This window comes from Gavialis gangeticus, unplaced genomic scaffold (assembly GCF_001723915.1).
Source record: "Gavialis gangeticus isolate Ggan-Ray unplaced genomic scaffold, GavGan_comp1, whole genome shotgun sequence".
Classification (NCBI taxonomy): Eukaryota; Metazoa; Chordata; order Crocodylia; family Gavialidae; genus Gavialis; species Gavialis gangeticus.
In genome coordinates, this window is record NW_017729022.1 from 161,471,428 (window position 1) to 161,488,719 (window position 17,292).

Below are 17,292 nucleotides of genomic sequence, written 5' to 3' on the forward strand. Positions count from 1 at the left end.
TTATTCACCACAGCGCCCCAAGGGATTACAAGGTCAAACAGTTATAAACTCCTACAAGACCATTTCAGGCTGGATACAAGGAAGAATTTCTTTATTGTCCGAGCCCCCAAGGTCTGGAATGGCCTGCCACTGGAGGTGGTTCAAGCACCTACTTTGAATGCCTTCAAGAGAAACCTGGATGTTTTTCTTGCTGGGATCCTATGACCCTATCTGACTGGGCAGAGGGCTGGACTCAATGATCTTCCAAGGTCCCTTCCAGCCCTAATGTCTATGAAATCTATGAAATTAAGAAAATTAAATTAAAGAGGGGCCATGCTGGTCTTTGAGAAAACCTCAGTACTGAGAAGTCAGATATAAGCACAGGTGACAAAGGTAGAGTTTGTGTGAAAATACCCATCCTGTGGACAGTTACATTAGGTGACATTGTTATGGCTTTCATTGACTTGGTCAATGTCAGCATCACAGCCATCACTGTTGTTGATGCTAACGTTTGCTGGTCTGTACACTCAGGCATGGGTACCAAATGTGGCTCATAGACCAAGTAAGCATCACTGCTCTTTATGGTTAAACAAGTTTATGACTGTTTCCTATTTCATGAACAGACTGAAAAACTGCGGAATAGACAAGGAAGCCAGACACTGCTCTGAATCTATCATTTTGCCCAACAAGGGAAGCAAATAAGCATTGGGTTGCATTTGCTTGTGTCTGGATACAGCTGACAAAATAAAAGGTGAAACTGAAAGAGAGTTTGAGAGTTAGAAGTTAACTTACAACTGAACAATGCTGATAAGAGTAGGTAAGGCAACGTTAACTCCACCTTACTGCCACGAGCAGGAAAAGAACTGTAAGTCATCTGTGGCTGATGTAACCTGTATGCCTATGGATGAGAGAAGGCTGCTGATCTTGGAAGCATTAAGCATGTGTCACTGAGCATGGGATCCACATGGATATACAGTTGTTTCATATTCTTTGTTTCAGGTGGACTGCTTTTTGCCTCCACAGCTCCCCAAAAAAGACAGAGGACAAAGAAATAACAGGAGTAAGTTTCCTATGACAACTGACAAGACAAGGTGCCTTTTATTCCACAGTGCAGTCAGACAGTCATCTGACTGGGCAGTTCTTGTAATGAAGTCATACAGTCCACATAGATGGACTTGGAACTTAAAACATTTGTTGCAGTTGTTGAGTGAAACTGGGAAATTAAGTCTTGAAACTTGCAATGCAGAGTACAAAGAAATCTTCCTTCCAATTCCCACTTCCTCTCTCTTTCAAAGGGCAATTTCTAAGTCTTTTCATTTACATTTTGTTATGCTTTCTATTGTAATCTATGGCACTACCAATGACATCCTTGCATTTTAACTTAATCCTCTTGGTTGAACTGATCATATGCTTGTGTTAGTAAATCCTTAACAAGTTTATTGCAAATGTCTTTAACACTTTGTAGCTGACTCAAGTGTAACTTCCTGGACTGCATAACGAGGTCACCAAGTACCAAGCTGCAGAAATCCTGCTCTCAAATCTACCTGGAAGGAGAAAGCACTGGATTCATGGTACTGGGCAGGCACTTGTACTGTACAAATGAAAACTGCAGTCCTCGTGGATGCCTTTGTTTCCACAAAGTTTCTCTAATTAATGCAAGAAAACCTGGAAGCACAAGCGAGTCTTAAGTCTTAAGTACAGCTCACTGGCATTCACATTTAAGTTTGAGAAGGCTAATAGTGATCCTTTTTGTCCATTTTTTTTGTTTATAAGCATTCCAGTACTGCCACCATACTGAAAAACAAAATTCTTTGACAAATTTTAAGCAGGTTATAACATTCTTCTTTACTATGCCACAAGTAGACCAGAACCAGACCATCAGTTTCAGCTCAGGACACTTGGTGAATTCTTGAACTAACAAAAGCTTGTGGTGAACACATCACTTAAGAGCTTCTTCTTAGGCAGTGGATAAAGCAACAGATGGCAATTCAGGGGACTTGAATTCCATCCCTGACTGTATCACTATTTGCTGGATAACCTTAGGCAAGTCACTTGACTTCTCTATGCCCCAGTTTCTCCATCTCTTAAATGGGACGCTTAACGCTTTAAGAAAATGCTTTCAGGTCCACCGATTAAAATTCAACTTAACAATATGCTAAAAATCTTAGGATGCTAGCAATTCACATGAACTATAACAAGCAAAGCAAAGAGAAAAAAGACCACTTAATCTGAATCTTAAAAACCTCAGCTCATCTTGGTAGTTTTTTGGTGAGCAACAATTTATTCTGACCATATCAATTTGTAGCTCCAGGCATCTTTCCCAAATAAATGACAAGGTTATTCTATATTCTCACAGCAGTCACTTAAGCATGTTAAAAACACTCATTATATTGCAACTGCAAGCCAACCCTGCATTTAAAGTACCTACCACATTTTCAGAAAAACAGAAAACAAAAATCCAGCTTTTTCTCCTAAATAAGCAAAGGTAAAGACTCTGAACTGCTCCCATTACTCCCATCCTTTCCACATCCCACAGACAAATCATAAAACCAAATAAAGGACCAAATATTTAAATATATTAAATCTGTTAATATACAGAAACTGCATTGAAAAAAAACTTGAGTTGCCACTTTATTTCATGCACAAAGATACCGCAAGTATGAAAGTCAAGACAGTTGGAAGACCTCTTAAGTCAACTCTGAATATTAGCCTAGTGTGACTTTTACAGTTATTTTGGAGGTAAAAAAAAGTAGGATGTATTATTAGAATAGGGTCATTCAGCAGGTGCCATTAAATTAACCTAATCTTGCTTGCAATTATTTTTAGCTGCTTGTATTATTCATGAAATATGTCACAACACATTATAATATATATTAATTTTATAAAGTAAATTAAAAGCCAAAGCCTACCTTTGGGCACAACTTGCATATTTTAAGGACTGAAGCTTAACTATTTAAGTATCCTTTACAGGAATCTTTTAAAGTTTCTCCCTGCAAAAACTTCACAAACTTAAGAAAGCCTTCAGTGTTATAGTTACACTGAAAGAAAAAAAAAAAAAGCCTCATACATTCATGTCTTCCAAAAGGAGTCTTGTCTCCATTCTTTTGCATCCTGCACACTCATTATACCTCTGTGAAAAGATGCAAAATATTCCATCAAAATGTTTCTAAGGATCTTGATAGAGTTTTGCAGTCTGGGGCTATGCAATCCCTTAAAACTGTCATTTGATTTGTATCTTTGTCTATGGAGCAATAGGACTTGGATGTATGTGGCTTTAGTTTTTATAATATGTGACATCTAGGGTACATAAGAACAATTCCCTTGCATCTGCCTGCAATTTAAAGCCTCAGCCTGATTTCCAAGCCATTTGAAACCTCAGATACAGTGTGTAAACATCCTTTTGCTATGAGATAAAGTTTAAACATTTATACTCCTACAGCACACGGGTGTAAAATTGTCCCAAACGACTGCTCTAATGCACTTTGGGTGAAGAAACAGGACATAAAAAAGGTGCTTCTGTCTTTCTGAAGAGGCAACAGAATTTAGCTTGTATACTGCTATTTATTAATACGATTATGGCAGTCCAAATTGTTCCTTAGTTTTCAGAGTAACTGACGTGACAAAATGTACTTTTAGGATTTTTTTTTTGTCTCTGGTTTCTCAGTTGTTCTCCAGGCTGTGACAGATGCAAAGTTTGTTTGGTTAATCCTGAGAAGGAAAAAGAATGCTTATGATATAACCATTGCCCAGCATTTTCAAAGCTATGTTGCTATTGTCAGAGAAAGACAATGTTCCCCAAAGAGTTTTTCCATTAAGCCACTGATAAAATTACACACAGAGTTTAACAAAAGTTAAAATGCCTGCATATTTCCCTAAATCATTTAAAAGCCTGTTGAAAATGGTTTAGTGCCAAGAATTCCTGTGAAGCTGCAAGCTGTGCAGACACTTTGAGGAAGAATGCAAGACATTTCTTTTGCTTTCTAATTTCTTTTACTGACACAGGGAAATTTCAGCGTTGAGGAAAAAGGAAGTTAGAACATGGATTCACCAGAATTAGCAAGGAGTCTTTCTAGAATTTCTACTCTTCTCTGCTTTGATCATTAGCATCAGATCCATAATCGACCATATAAATTAATTATAGCCCACAAGATATGTGAAAACATCACTTCTCCTCAACAAACTCATGATAAACTAAAAAGCTGAAACTGAACATATAAATTTTCAAGTTTTAGCAACCTAAATACAGCGTATGGAAAATACAAAACAGATCACCTCAATTTTAGATGCTCATTTCTCTGAAATAACCTGCCCTATTTGCCTCAGACCTTTTTATGGCAGGATGGGGATGGGGTAGGAAAATCTTACTCCCCATGGAGTAAGTGATACCTGAAAGTGTTTTTCTTCACTGATTGAAGTTGGAACAAGTTATGCATGAGAAATGAAAAAAAATATTATAAAGTTATGCATATAAGAGACTATTAGCTTCAACCTATGTTTTAGGAGATTTTTTTCTTCTCCAGAATTCACCCACAAAGATTTAGCATTATGTTTTTTCTTTTAAGTCCATATTTATGATCTCAGAATTTTGATCTAAACTACCTATCACATAAAACAAACAAATAAAAAACAACATGACTCCCATCTTTATTTAAGGTTTTCTTATTTTAGAGGGAAGCAACATCCATCATCGCTCACTGAAGGCAAAAAGGGAAGAGCTATACATGAGTCTTCCTTAATACAATCATATACACAGAAAATATCCTGTTTCCCCAGTGATAGCCTACCATGCCTTTATCCTGAAGGCACATCATTAGAGTGCAAACATCTCCCGTTGCTTGATGGTTCACCAGCACCACAGCTTCATCTTCTGTAACTGCTTTAACATCATCTCCCCATTCAACTACTATAAAGAGAAAAAGAGCAAACTTTAAATATGATCGCAATGTTTTTAATACTATTAATATTCTTATTAACAGAAATCTACATGCTACATATCAATTTAAGTTGGCACATAACACAGGAAGCAAAATAGATCAGCATGCCATTTCTTCAAGCAAAAACAGGTACCCAGCCCAGTTTTCAACAGCATGCACTGAGCACCCAAATAAGATATTCTACCAGAACACAGGACAAAAGTAAATAAATATTTTTGTTTAAATCATGCTATGTTCAGGCCAGTGAAAACCACTATAAACTTTTGATACAGCTTTCAAACTCAGTTGTCTCTCTTCAGATGCAGAGGTCAAGCAAAAGTGGTGAAAACTGCCAGATTTTCATCTGAAATGTTTTTCACAATTATTCTCAAAATGTTCTGGTAAAAAAATAATTTTAGTACTCCATGTTTAGGATGTTACATTAGACAAGGTTTACTGTAAGTTCTTCAAACTTGCAGAATTAGTTGTAAAGTAAGAAATGGTCTGAGAAAATTAGTTGCTAAAAACAACTATTATTTACTATTTAGTAAGTGGAGACTAGAAAAATCAAGAAGTAAGAATGGTAATAAGATGATGATCAGCACTTCTGGTTTCCAAAATTTACAAGAATAAGCAGAAGCAACCGAGGAGGTCAGAAGATGGGCGTCATCATTGCTGACTGTCACAATGGAAATAAAAGAGATTATGTCCAACAAAGGACAGAGAGATTAGGAAACTGGTCATAACCTAGCCAAAAAATTACCAAAGCAACTTAACACACACCCAGTCCTGTCACCATGGGAACAGAAGACTGGGAGAGAGTAAAGCCTGGTGTTCCTCCACCAAAATGCAGGTCACTTTGATACAAGGAAAGGCAAGGTAGGAAAGGTGCTGTGAAGTTCAAGAACTCTGGATGCATTGCTCTGAAATTTAGGATAAGATCATTTTTCTGTAACTTGATCTATTACCTCATTAAATCCAGACTTGGCTGACTAATATGCACATTTCTGACACCACTGCAGAAGAGACAGATACCAGATTTCACCTTTACCATAGAACACTACAGAAAGCAACACCATCTCTAGCAGGCCATTCTTGACAACCATCAGCAACTGCATCTCTCGATTTATAATACAGCTTTCCCCACCCTCTCCCCAAAAATAGAGCTTTTGGGCATTTATTCCCTCCTCAGAAATCCAATTACCATTTCACACTCAAAACTTGTCCACCTCCAACACCCGGGCTGCAACTTGGAGCTTGTCCATCTCAGACACCTGCAGCAAACTAATTTTGAAGGGATCCTTACATATAAAACAAAGGATATAATAATTGGACCTCCCACCTCAAAAGAATCAGATGAAGCAGACTAAGGGAAAAAAAACAAAATGACACACGATACAGAGTTTTCTAACCTCCACCTCTACATATTGAGCCAAGCACAACACCTGCATCTATTTCCTCTGTGAAAATTTGGGAGATTTTCCTTGTCTTTGATCCCTTGACTATTTGCATATCCTCTCTTGCCAGCCCATTTTTCATGAATTATGGTTTCTAATTAGTAAAATTATCCCATGAATTCTATTTGTTGAGGATCGTGAATCTGGAATCATGGTTTATTTCACATAGTACAACTACCATATTTACTTGCATACCACATGCATTCCCTCAACCCCACAAAATCAGCCCTCCAAAACTAAGGGTGCGTATCTTAAGCAGGGAAGCTGATTTTTTTCAGTGAAGTAGAAGCAGGGGAACAGAGGCAAGCAGACAGCGACTCACAGTTGCAAAGACAGCAGCCAGTTTTCCCTAGGACTGTAAAGAGCAGGGGCAGAGTCCAGTGTTAACCCTCTTACAACCACAGTAACTACTGGCTGAGCACTGCAGCATGTGCCTGAAACAGCAACTAAGCTGGCTGAGGGCAAATATAGATTATGTGCAGCAGCTCAGAGCACCTTGATGAGGGTTGTGGTATTGAAAAAAACCCAAAACAAAACACTTTACTACTTACCGGAACTTAAATATTTACAGTAAAAATGTCTTGCTACTACCCTTGCAAGAGATTAGCCCAGTGGGTGGGCAAACTGTTTGGGCCTGGGGCCACATAAGGAGTTCTGATGAGTTGTCACAGGCCAGGTCAGCACACCTTCCCCAGCCCCTGCAACAACTCACCAGAACTCCCTGTGAGACAGGCCCATGGGCAGGTGAGGCCTGGATCACGGGGTAGGAGTGCAGGGTGGGCACTTCCTTGTGGGGAGAGTGCAAGGGGCATGGGGAAGGAAGGAAGCAGGGGGCATGTGCACCTGGCATGGGCAGACAGACAGACAGAGGGAAGGCAGCCAGGAGCCGGAGCTACCCAACTGAAGCTTCCTTTCAGCCCATGCAGCAGGACCAGGAGGAGGAGCTGGTGCTGGAGGATGGGGGAGCTGAACAGCACCCAGAAAGCTGCAGCTGCATCAGGAGCAGCCCTACTGGTAAGCTGTGCACACTGGCTGGTGCCAGGCCAGTGGGCACATGCTGGAGGAGCGTGGTGCAGGCTGACCTGGGCAGGGCTTGGCCCAATGCAGAGCACTGCAGGGGCAGCTGCCAACTGGATCCATTCAATTGGTGGGCTCCCCCGACAGGCTGGATCCAATCAGTTGGTGGGTCAGACCTGGCCTGTGAGCTGTATTCTGCCCAAAACAGGTCTAGGACCTAGCCTTGTTGCTGTCCTGCCACACTAGGAAGTTCCTGGTGCCTCACACTGCCTCCAGGGATGCCTCCATATACACAGCTTATTCTAGGTCACACAAAAGTCTTCCATGCCTGGGGTGGGGAATCTTTTTTCCTACATTCTACCTTCCAAGAACAAGGTGCATGTTTCATTTCAGAGAATGTAGTAGTGGAGAAAACAGTCACTGCCATGCTCTCATGCTCTTCCACAAAACTAGCATACAGTACTGAAAGATCTCTCTCTTCTAGTCTTTGAATGAAAATGAGAAAGGACTGTTTTTAAAAGTTTGATGTGCATCTCAGAGTAATTTAGAAGGTTCTCTTTTTCAAGAGATTTAATAAGTAGAAATTAACTTCTAGCACTTTCAGCTTGGCATATTTGAATCTCCCTCCCCCCCTTCCCCAAACCAACCTAAAACAGTAAGTATACATTTCTCACCAGAACATGAAATACATTTTGGTAACAGAAAAGTTATATACCCAAAATATTTGAGGTTTGTTTCAATAAAAATAAGACTGCATGAGCAAGAAGTTTGTTACTTAGTAAATAAGCCATTTCATTCATACTTTTCCAACATGTTAAAATATTAAAATAAGAAACCTAAAATAATTTACATAACTACCAAAATGAACGTAAATAGTTTTAGGGTAACCTCCTACATAACAAAACAATGCACCAAATCTAGAGTTATGGTTCTATTTAGTTTTAAAAAAAAATCTTCATGTCTTAAGGTTACGTCAGCCAATGAGAATATACCTTACCTTAGAAAATACCTGACATACAAATGGTAAGACTGATTCTCAAAATTACCAAGTAGAAAGCCTCTATTTAAATCTCATTAAATTTTTAGTCAATCCTCTCTCAGTCTACTCTGTCACTTATGCAAGAGGGATGCTGAAGAAGTTTGTTTGCTTGTTTACTTAGGTGGTTATTACACATTGAAAAAGTACCATTTTTGCTCAAATGTTCAAACAAAGTTCATTTTACACAGAAAGCGAGCCTGGAAAGTTTGAGCCATCAGAGGGAAATTATAAGCAACTAGAAACAGAGTTCAAATAGAAAGCCAGTTATACAACTTAAGCGCAAACAATACACAGAGGTAAATCCACAGCAATTCAATTCCAACACTAGTCAGAACAGGTTTAAAATTGAAAAAAAAATAGACATTGCACAATGTACATTAGAGCTTTAGTGGAACACTAAAGTTGTTAATATTTGTGCCTGCAGGTCAGATCCGAGGCATGTTAGTGGGGGAGCACGGAAAAGCTTCTGCAATCTATTAACTGCAAGCAAAACCTGTCCAAAAATCTACAGCCACCTTTCATTAGAAGTATCATGCGATTTATAATCTTAGAAAATTGGGTTGGAAGAGACTTCAGGAGGTCTAGTCCCCTGCTCTAAGCAGGACCATCCTCATCCCAGCCAAGGCTTTGTCTAGTCAGGTCTTAAAACCTCCAAGCATGGAGAGTCCACAACCTCTTTGGATACCCTGGTTCCAGTGTTTTACTACCCTCCTAGTGAGAAAATACTTCCTAATAGCTAACCTAAAACTTCACTTGCTGCAACTTGAGACTGTTCCTCCTTGTTCTGTCATCTGCCACCACCAAAAAGAACAGTTTAGCTCCATCCTCTTTGTAACCCCCCTTCAGGTAGTTGACAACTGCTGTTAAATCCCCCCTCAGTCCTCTTCTGGAGACTAAATGAGCCCAGTTCTCTTGGCCTCGCCTCAGAAGTCACGTGCCCCAGCCCTGAACCATTTCCAATGCTCTCTGTTGGACTCTCTCCAATTTGTTCACATCCTTTCTGTAGTGGGGGGCCCAAAACTGAACACAGTACTCCAGATGTGGCCTCAGTAGTGCTGAATAGAGGGGAATAATCACTTCCCTTGTGCTGCTGGCAACCATCCTACCAATGCAGCCCAGTATTTCATTAGCCTTCTTGGCAACAAGGGCACACTGCTGGATGATATTCAGCTCATTGTACACTGTAACCCCCAGGTCCTTTTCTGCAGAGCTGCTGCCCCCAGCCTGTACCACTGCATGGGATGGTTCCCTCTTAAGTGCAGGACATTGCACTTGTCCTTGTTGAACCTCATGAGATTTCTTTTGGCCCAATCCTCCAATTTGTCAAGGTCTCTCTGAATCCTAGCCCTACCCTCCAGTGTATTTGCTACTCCCCCCAGCTTTGTGTCATCTGCAAACTTGCTAATGGGGGTCTTCAACAGGAGGCTGGACAGATATTTGGCTGGGGCGATATGACCCCGGCACCCATTCCTGTCCAGGGCAGGGGGTTGGACCTGATCATCTGTTTAAGTCCCTTCCGACCCTAAGCACCATGATACTATAGTGGTGCACTCTATGCCATCGCCCAGGTCGTTGAAGAAGAGATTGAACAAAACCACCCCCAGGATGGACCCCCGGGGCATTCCACTTGATACCGGCTGCCAGCTAGACATTGAACTGTTGATTACTACCCTCTGAGCCCAAGGCTCCGGCCAGTTTTCTATCCACCTCACAGTCCATTCATCCAGCCCATGCTGCCTTAGCTTGCCCACGAGAATGCTGAGAGACCGTATCAAAAGCCATGCTAGAAATCAAGGTACCCCACATCCACCCGTCTCCCTGCATCCACAGAGCCAGTCACCTCGTCATAGAAGGCAGTCAGGTATGACATGCCCTTGGTGAGTCCATGCTGTTTCACAGATTCATAGATTGTAAGGCCGGAAGGGACCTCGGAAGATCATTGGGTCCAGCCTCCTGCACCAAGCAGGAAAGATAATGGGGGGTCTTGGTGACCCCAGCAAGGTGACTACCCAGTCTCCTCTTGAAGATTTCCAGGGTAGACAACTGCACCACCTCTGGAGAGAGCTTATTCCACAGTCTGGACACCCTACTTGTGAAGAAGTTTTTCACAATGTTTTGAGCCTGAAAGTCTTCCAGGAGGCTGTGGCCATTACTCCTGGTTTTCCCCTCAGGTGCCCTGGTAAACAGTTCCTCTCAGAGCCCTTGATGTACTCCCCTAGTGTAGCAATAAACTGCTACCAGGTCCCCTCTCACCCTTCTTTTTTTCCCACCTTGTTCCCAATCACCTTCTCCTTCAAATGCTTAGAAATGGATTTCCTGAGGATCTGCCCCATGATTTTTCCAGGAACTGAGGTGAGGCTGACTGATCAGCAGTTCCCTGGATCCTCCTCCTCCCTTTTTTAAATGATGGGCACTATATTTGCCCTTTTCCAATCATCCGGGACCTCTCCTGACCCCACCATGAGTTTTCAGAGATAATGGCCAGCAGCTCTGCAACCACATCAGCCAACTTCCTCCACAACCTAAGGTGCATCGCATTCAGCCCCCTGGACTTGTACACGTCCAGCTTTTCTAAATAGTTCTTTGCCTGTTCTTTCGCCACTGTTGGCTGCTCACCTTCTTCCCAAATTGTGCTGCCAGGTGCAGCAGTCTGGAAGCTGACCGTCTCTGAAGACAGAAGTGAAAAAGGCATCAAGTACTTCAGCCTTTTGTACATCCTCTGTTACTATGTTGCCTCCCCCATTCAGTAAGGGACCCACAATTTCCCTCATTTTCCCCTTGTTGCTGGCATACATGTAGAACCCTTGTTACCCTTCACGTCTGTTGCTAGCTACAACTCCAAGTGTGCTTTGGTGTTCCTGATTTCACCCCTGCGTGCCCAAGCAACGCTCTTATACTCCTCCCTAGTTGTTTTTTCAAGTTTCCACTTCTTACAAACTTCTGTTTTGTGATTTGGTTTACTGAAGAGTTCCCTGCTAAGCCAAGCTGGTCTTCTGCCATACTTGCTAGTCTTCCTGCAAATCGGGATGGTTTGTTCCTGCACTCTCAGTAAGACTTCTTTAAAGTACAGCCAGCTCTCTTGGACATCTTTCCCTCTCAGTCTGGCTTCCCAGTGGATCCTGTCCACCAGTTCCCACAGTGAGTCAGCCTTGCTTTTCTGAAGTCCAGGGTCCTTACTCTGCTGCTCTCTTTCCTTCCTTTCCTCAGGATCCTGAACTCAATCATCTCATGGTCACTGCTGCCCAAATTGCCATCTACTAGTACGTTCCCCACCAATTCTTCCCTGCTTGTAAGCAGTGGGTCAAGAACAGCATGGCCTCTAGTTGGCCAATTCAGCACTTGCACCTAACTAGTTTAATTTTTCCTTTTTTTCTTGAAGACTAATCCCATGTTTTGTTAACTTTTGCCATCTAATTTAAAGATTCTTTTTTTTCCTTTTTGTCTGTCACTCCCCATTTATTTGTAAAGGTCTTTCATACAACATGAGTTAAGAAAAAGTTTAAAGGGGAAAACATCAGGATTAAACCGCAAAAAGTGACCAGAGGACCAATCACCGAAATGGCTGTGACACAGGAGACTACTCTCCCTCCCCACCCCACCCCTTTTTTTTTTTTGTTAAAGCTATGTCAGTTACAAATTCATGGCGTCTCTTTAAGCTTTATTACTATGTATGTATTATACTATTACTATAACACTTTCCTTTTCAGACTTGCAGGCCACTAAAATAAGGAAAAAAAACAGTATTTTGTTTAAGAGATGCTTATAGTATTGCATTCCTGTTCTGCAAGTGAAAAAACAAACAAAAAAACCCACAAATTGTCAATTGTGTGGCAGCAAAACAAGAAGGGCTCCACCATGAAAAAGCAAGCAGTCTTTGAAGACTGAAAATCGTCACGTAGGTCCCTGAACTACAGAACGTGTTCTGTCCCTAAATCCCTTCTACCACAAGGATGGATTTCATACCCAAGTAGTTCAAAGTCTGCAACTCCACAAATAAGTAAATCATATCTCTGAAAATGTGCATCAAGCAAAGGATCAACACCACCAAGCGGTAAGGGAGATGGAAAGTTAACCCCTACCAATAGGTGATATCCCTGGCAATTACTCAATTGAAATAGATCTCCACATTTATACACACTCCATTATTTTATCTGCATTTACAGCTGTCATTCATTTTGGTTTACACGAAAAGTACTCCCTCCAAACACCACCCTGACTTATTCTTGGCCTGGACAGTGCTGTTATCAACATCTTTATTAGGCTGTTAGGCAACATGACAGAGCAAAAATGCTATGTTGTACTATATGTGCGTGTTAACTGATAGGCCAACTTAGTTTACTCTGTATTTCTGTATAGTTGAGCTCATCTCCCAAGATCTACAACTGAGAAGTTTCATTGCTCATGCAAAGTTATACACCAGAGACTCCCGTGCCACTAGAAACCTCTAGTAAAAAACACTTTCATCCAGTCTCCAGCAGCAAGTATTAGCAAAAAAAGTCAAACCAATAAAAGAACAAAGAGAGCTCAGGACAAGTAAGTAGCATACAGAGCAAGTGCAGTTATCCAGATGTTTTAGGAATACACACCATCTTCAGGTAACAGAGTGCTAGTAAGCTTTGATAAATGTGCTTGGGATTCTACCAGTATGACCAAGCTCCTAAACCACATGTGGCTTCATCTGGCTACAAACAGCCAAGCTCAAGTCCAAGATGCTCAAAACCCTATGCGGCTGGAGCCAAAGGGGAAGAGGGGGGAAAAGGCATGTAGGGCTAAAAACAGACAATGGGCTTGGTTCACATTTGAGCTTGTCTGGCAGCAAACCCCAGACATTACAGACTAACAAACCCATTGTCCCACGTTAAGTACCTGAAAATTATTCAAATTTAGACTTTGCCTTGCAACAACATGGCTAATTCCATTTAATTGCCATTTAAGCCTAGTGTGCAAATGGCTGTGCCAGTCTGTTTTGATGCAATTCATGTACTAGCTTAACTTGGGCAGCATTAAATCCACTGCATGTTTTAAACCCATGAAACTGCTCAAATGGCTTGATCCTGCACCACTGGAGTCCGTGGGAATTTTCCCCATCAGATAAAGCCTATTATCTCAGATATAAATGGGGACCTAACCCTGTTCCAACTAAATGAGATTTAATTTCAATCAGTTTTAGGGAGTACATTTTTCAGCCTGTGGTGTTCAGTACTGATGAAGCTGGCCAAACTAAAAATTCTGGATAATGGCTTTTTTCTCCCTACAAAACACAGAAATGACAAGTTGAGCATCAGAAAAGTTTTGCCTTGAACTACCCAAATTCTGACCTGAAAGAATGACACCAAGAACAGGAAGACTGTGCTCAGTCTCCAGGTATAGGAATCCAGATTGAAATTCAGATCGTTTGGATCACAAAAAGGTTGGTTTCATTAAACATAAGAAATGCAATGTATAATTTTTTTTGGAAATAATCCACCAGAGAAAGAAAAAAAGATCACAGAGCATGCCAATAAAAGATGACTGAAGTAGAGAGATAGGATAGGGAAGAGAGAGCCATGTCTACCAGTACTTTCCAAAAGATAAAAAGATCAAAATGGACACAGTCCTCCGTATCACTACTAGTAAATAAGTTTATCACCAGTCCTGTCAATTGAGCTGCTAGTAGAAAGACAGTAATAAAAAGGTACAAAAAAAACTTGACTGTCCATATGTAGCAACTAAAAGTTCCCTTTGTGATTTATGAAGCTTCTCAGTGTCCCAATCTCAACATATTCCTATCACTTCTTATGCCTAGTAAGTATTAGAGCTCTGATAACTGACCAAGCTAATCCCATGCTTGTCTAAAGATTTTGTTGATTCACGTTACGCATTTGGACTAACTTGTTAAGAATAAAGAAAAAGTAGTTATGACATTCACAAGTGAAGGGAATGCCTTGATTTACATAATTAATACACATTACTTTATTTTGCACAGTTTTTAAACTGAAAAGTCGTTTAACGTTTTCTACCTTTGCCTCCTCATCACACTATTAGCTGGTTCTGCCAGTGACATGTGTTATAAAATTAAAAGAAAAAGATTTTGCTAGCATTTGGATGCCTTGAGGTCCTAATAAAATACCTGCAGTTATTATTTAAGCAATACAATATCAGACTGCTCTGAGTCTAGGTCAACCGTGAAAAAGGTGACTCCGTACTTTCAGGTTCAACTTTAGGAAAACAGCTTGCTCCCCTCCCCAAAATAAGAGGAGTCAATAAAAGCCTCAGCGTGCTATTGCCCTTATAAATCCCACAAGAGAATCACATAATCAAGGAAGGAACCCAAGGAGTAAAATGCACTAGAAATATTTTAAAAAACTAACATACTGAAAAACAAATCCAATTTGATATTTTAATTAGACACAAAATACTGTCAATACAAATCTCTTTCCTAGGTTTACTCAAGACCTCATTGCCCCTTTCCCATCTACTTTATCCAAGAAAGTAATATGTTACAGCATTCAGGCCCAAGTAGTAAATAAACCAAGGCAGGAAGCAGGGAGGCTTTATAATCAGAACAATGGGGTAATTGGACCACAGCCGGACAAGGATGGGAGCACAGGGGACTTGCCTCATTTTCCTAACAGGAACTTAACATGCACTGGGTCAGGGAAGAAAAATCCATTGTCCCTGCTTTACTATGCTCTTGTCCAAATCGAGAAAAATATTGTGTAAATGCCACAATTAAAAATTCATAAACCCCTCAGAGGCTCTGGGACAGAATACCTCTTGAGAGTCCTGCTTCTGTATGAGAAGGGAAAGGTTGGGCATGTTTTCCAATGTCACTAATCTCAAAGATTTAGAACTTAATAAAACAAACTTTAAAAATAACCCCAAAACCAGACACTCACATGCACATTCTCTCTCTAAAATAAATTCAAGATTCAGTGCATTTGCCTTTTGGGTTCTGAGCCTTTCAAATCCAGCTGTTCTCTGCAACCATGAGAGACTTGAAACCTAGCTCTTCAGCGAGATGACCATAAAAATGAAGGCAGGGCTTTCAAAAAGGAAAAAAATAAGGCTTACAAAACATGAGCTGTCAACACCGAAAAAGCAGGATCACAAGTAATTTACAATCAATAAAGCTGTAATACAACCAGCATTGCAAACTTTCAGTCAGAAAAATGCATCAGAAGATTCCCTTGTGACCTCAAATCAACTGAACCTCCAAACAGTAAAGCTAAAGGTGAATTACTTAATTTGGCTGGCTAGAGTGAGGCGTGGTTGTTAAATCACAGTCATTTCCCACTTTGTAGATGGAGCTTTGATAGCTAGGAGTTAAGCAATGCCAGGAGCAAATATCAAGTACTGGAAGTTACCATGATATGTGAAAATACATGTGTAAACAAGATCTTGGTATAGGCTGGAGATGGTTATTTACAAAAGGACTGAATGTTTTGCTTTGAGCTGTGAAAAACAGATTACCTTAAGTAGGATATAATTGGTGTTCACGGTAGTTAGTCATGAATTTCAGGGCTAGAAGGCACAAAAAAAAAGTGACAGAAGGCAAGGCAGTAGCTTCTGCTGCCACGCTGAACTCCTCATTTCTCTCCGAGGTTACATGGATTGCTAGGTAATAACACAGTGGATACTACATGCTGTCGGACAAGGCACGTGTATATTAATTGTAAGGAAAACAAACACAATCCACAGAAAGGAGAAAGAACTGAACAGAAATACTCTCTCTAAACACAAAGTCACTTTTTAAGTATTACTATTATCCCTGCATGAGAACACCAACAGGCTGGAAGAATGTCTGTCTGGATCAGAGTCAGCAATGGTTTACAGTGGTTGTCTAGAATGACCCAGCTCAGGTCTGGAGCCAGCCAGCTGCCATGCTATACCATGGCACAGGCAAAACCCATCCCTACCAAAGCGCCACAGGATGGATCCACAGGGTTACTTCTCTGCCACATTTCTAGATCTGGTGTGTGCAGAGTAGGAGCAGGCAGGTGGCGCTGGCAGGGTGTTACAGAAGCAAGGCAGTGGTGCTCCCCAGGGTGTTACAGAAGCAAGACAGGATACCCCATGATACTATGAATACCTCCCTTCCCCCATGCCAGTCTCTGCAGCAACCCAGACGCCACTGTACAATCCACAGAGGAAAATCTGGTATGAAAGAGCGTGTCTACAACTAACACAATTCACTATTTCTGCAATAATACTAAATTATATCCCATTTTGTGACCAGAAGGTGGAGGAAGAGCAAGTTCTGCAGCACAGTGCAGTGCTGCAGAAAAGGTGGAGCTCCAAGCTCCTGATCATCTGTGCCAAATCAGACCTTTGCAGGCCACATCCAACCCATGTGCCCTAGGTAAAAGCAGGGAAGACAAGGGCACTGTCACTGAAAAGCAGTTTTAAGTTTAAACTGCAAATACGTTTAGCTAAAATCTAAATAACATCTTGGCAGGGGAAGAGGGGTGCTACTCAATACTCTGGATGCCTGTCACATCAAAACACAGAAACAACTACCACTAGAACACAACTCTATCCTCCAAAATTTCCATCTTCCACAGTAGCTCACACAAATACATCTTGTGACACTACGTATTGATCCTCTTAAGACACCTGAAAACTTTCTCCAAGCCATGGGAATTTTTTTCCTGCATGTGTAGTGACTAATATGCAGTTATTTGCTGAGTAACAGCTAAAAGGTATATTCCAACCTGAATTTGACTTCAACTTGAAAGTTGTTTAAAAATTAGTCACATTGGGCATGAGGGGGCAGATCAATGACCCCTGTGGTAAGGGACGGGGCAGGGGAAGGCACTGCCCAGGAGGAGTGGGGGGGAAGGGGGTGCAGGACAGAAGCAGGGCTCATGCTCCTGCTTGCACCCCAAGACAGCAGGGGGGGGGGGGG

The 17,292-nt window shown here is 41.2% G+C and overlaps 1 protein-coding gene across 2 annotated transcripts in view; it reads right to left on the reverse strand.

The window, feature by feature from the left end:
- The window catches only part of LPGAT1 (lysophosphatidylglycerol acyltransferase 1), a 131,502-nt gene that overhangs the window by 80,572 nt on the left and 33,638 nt on the right, over positions 1–17,292 (reverse strand). Inside the window, exons 1-2 of one of the 2 annotated variants that reach the window (XM_019516425.1) lie at positions 5,676–6,561; positions 4,764–4,882 (exon numbers count right to left, since the gene is read on the reverse strand). In XM_019516425.1, coding sequence (XP_019371970.1) covers positions 4,764–4,882; positions 5,676–5,811 — 255 coding nt within the window. In that variant the 5' untranslated portion in view covers positions 5,812–6,561. Of the gene's footprint in view, positions 1–4,763; positions 4,883–5,675; positions 6,562–17,292 lie in introns of those variants that run through there. The other variant, XM_019516424.1, reaches the window with a different exon arrangement.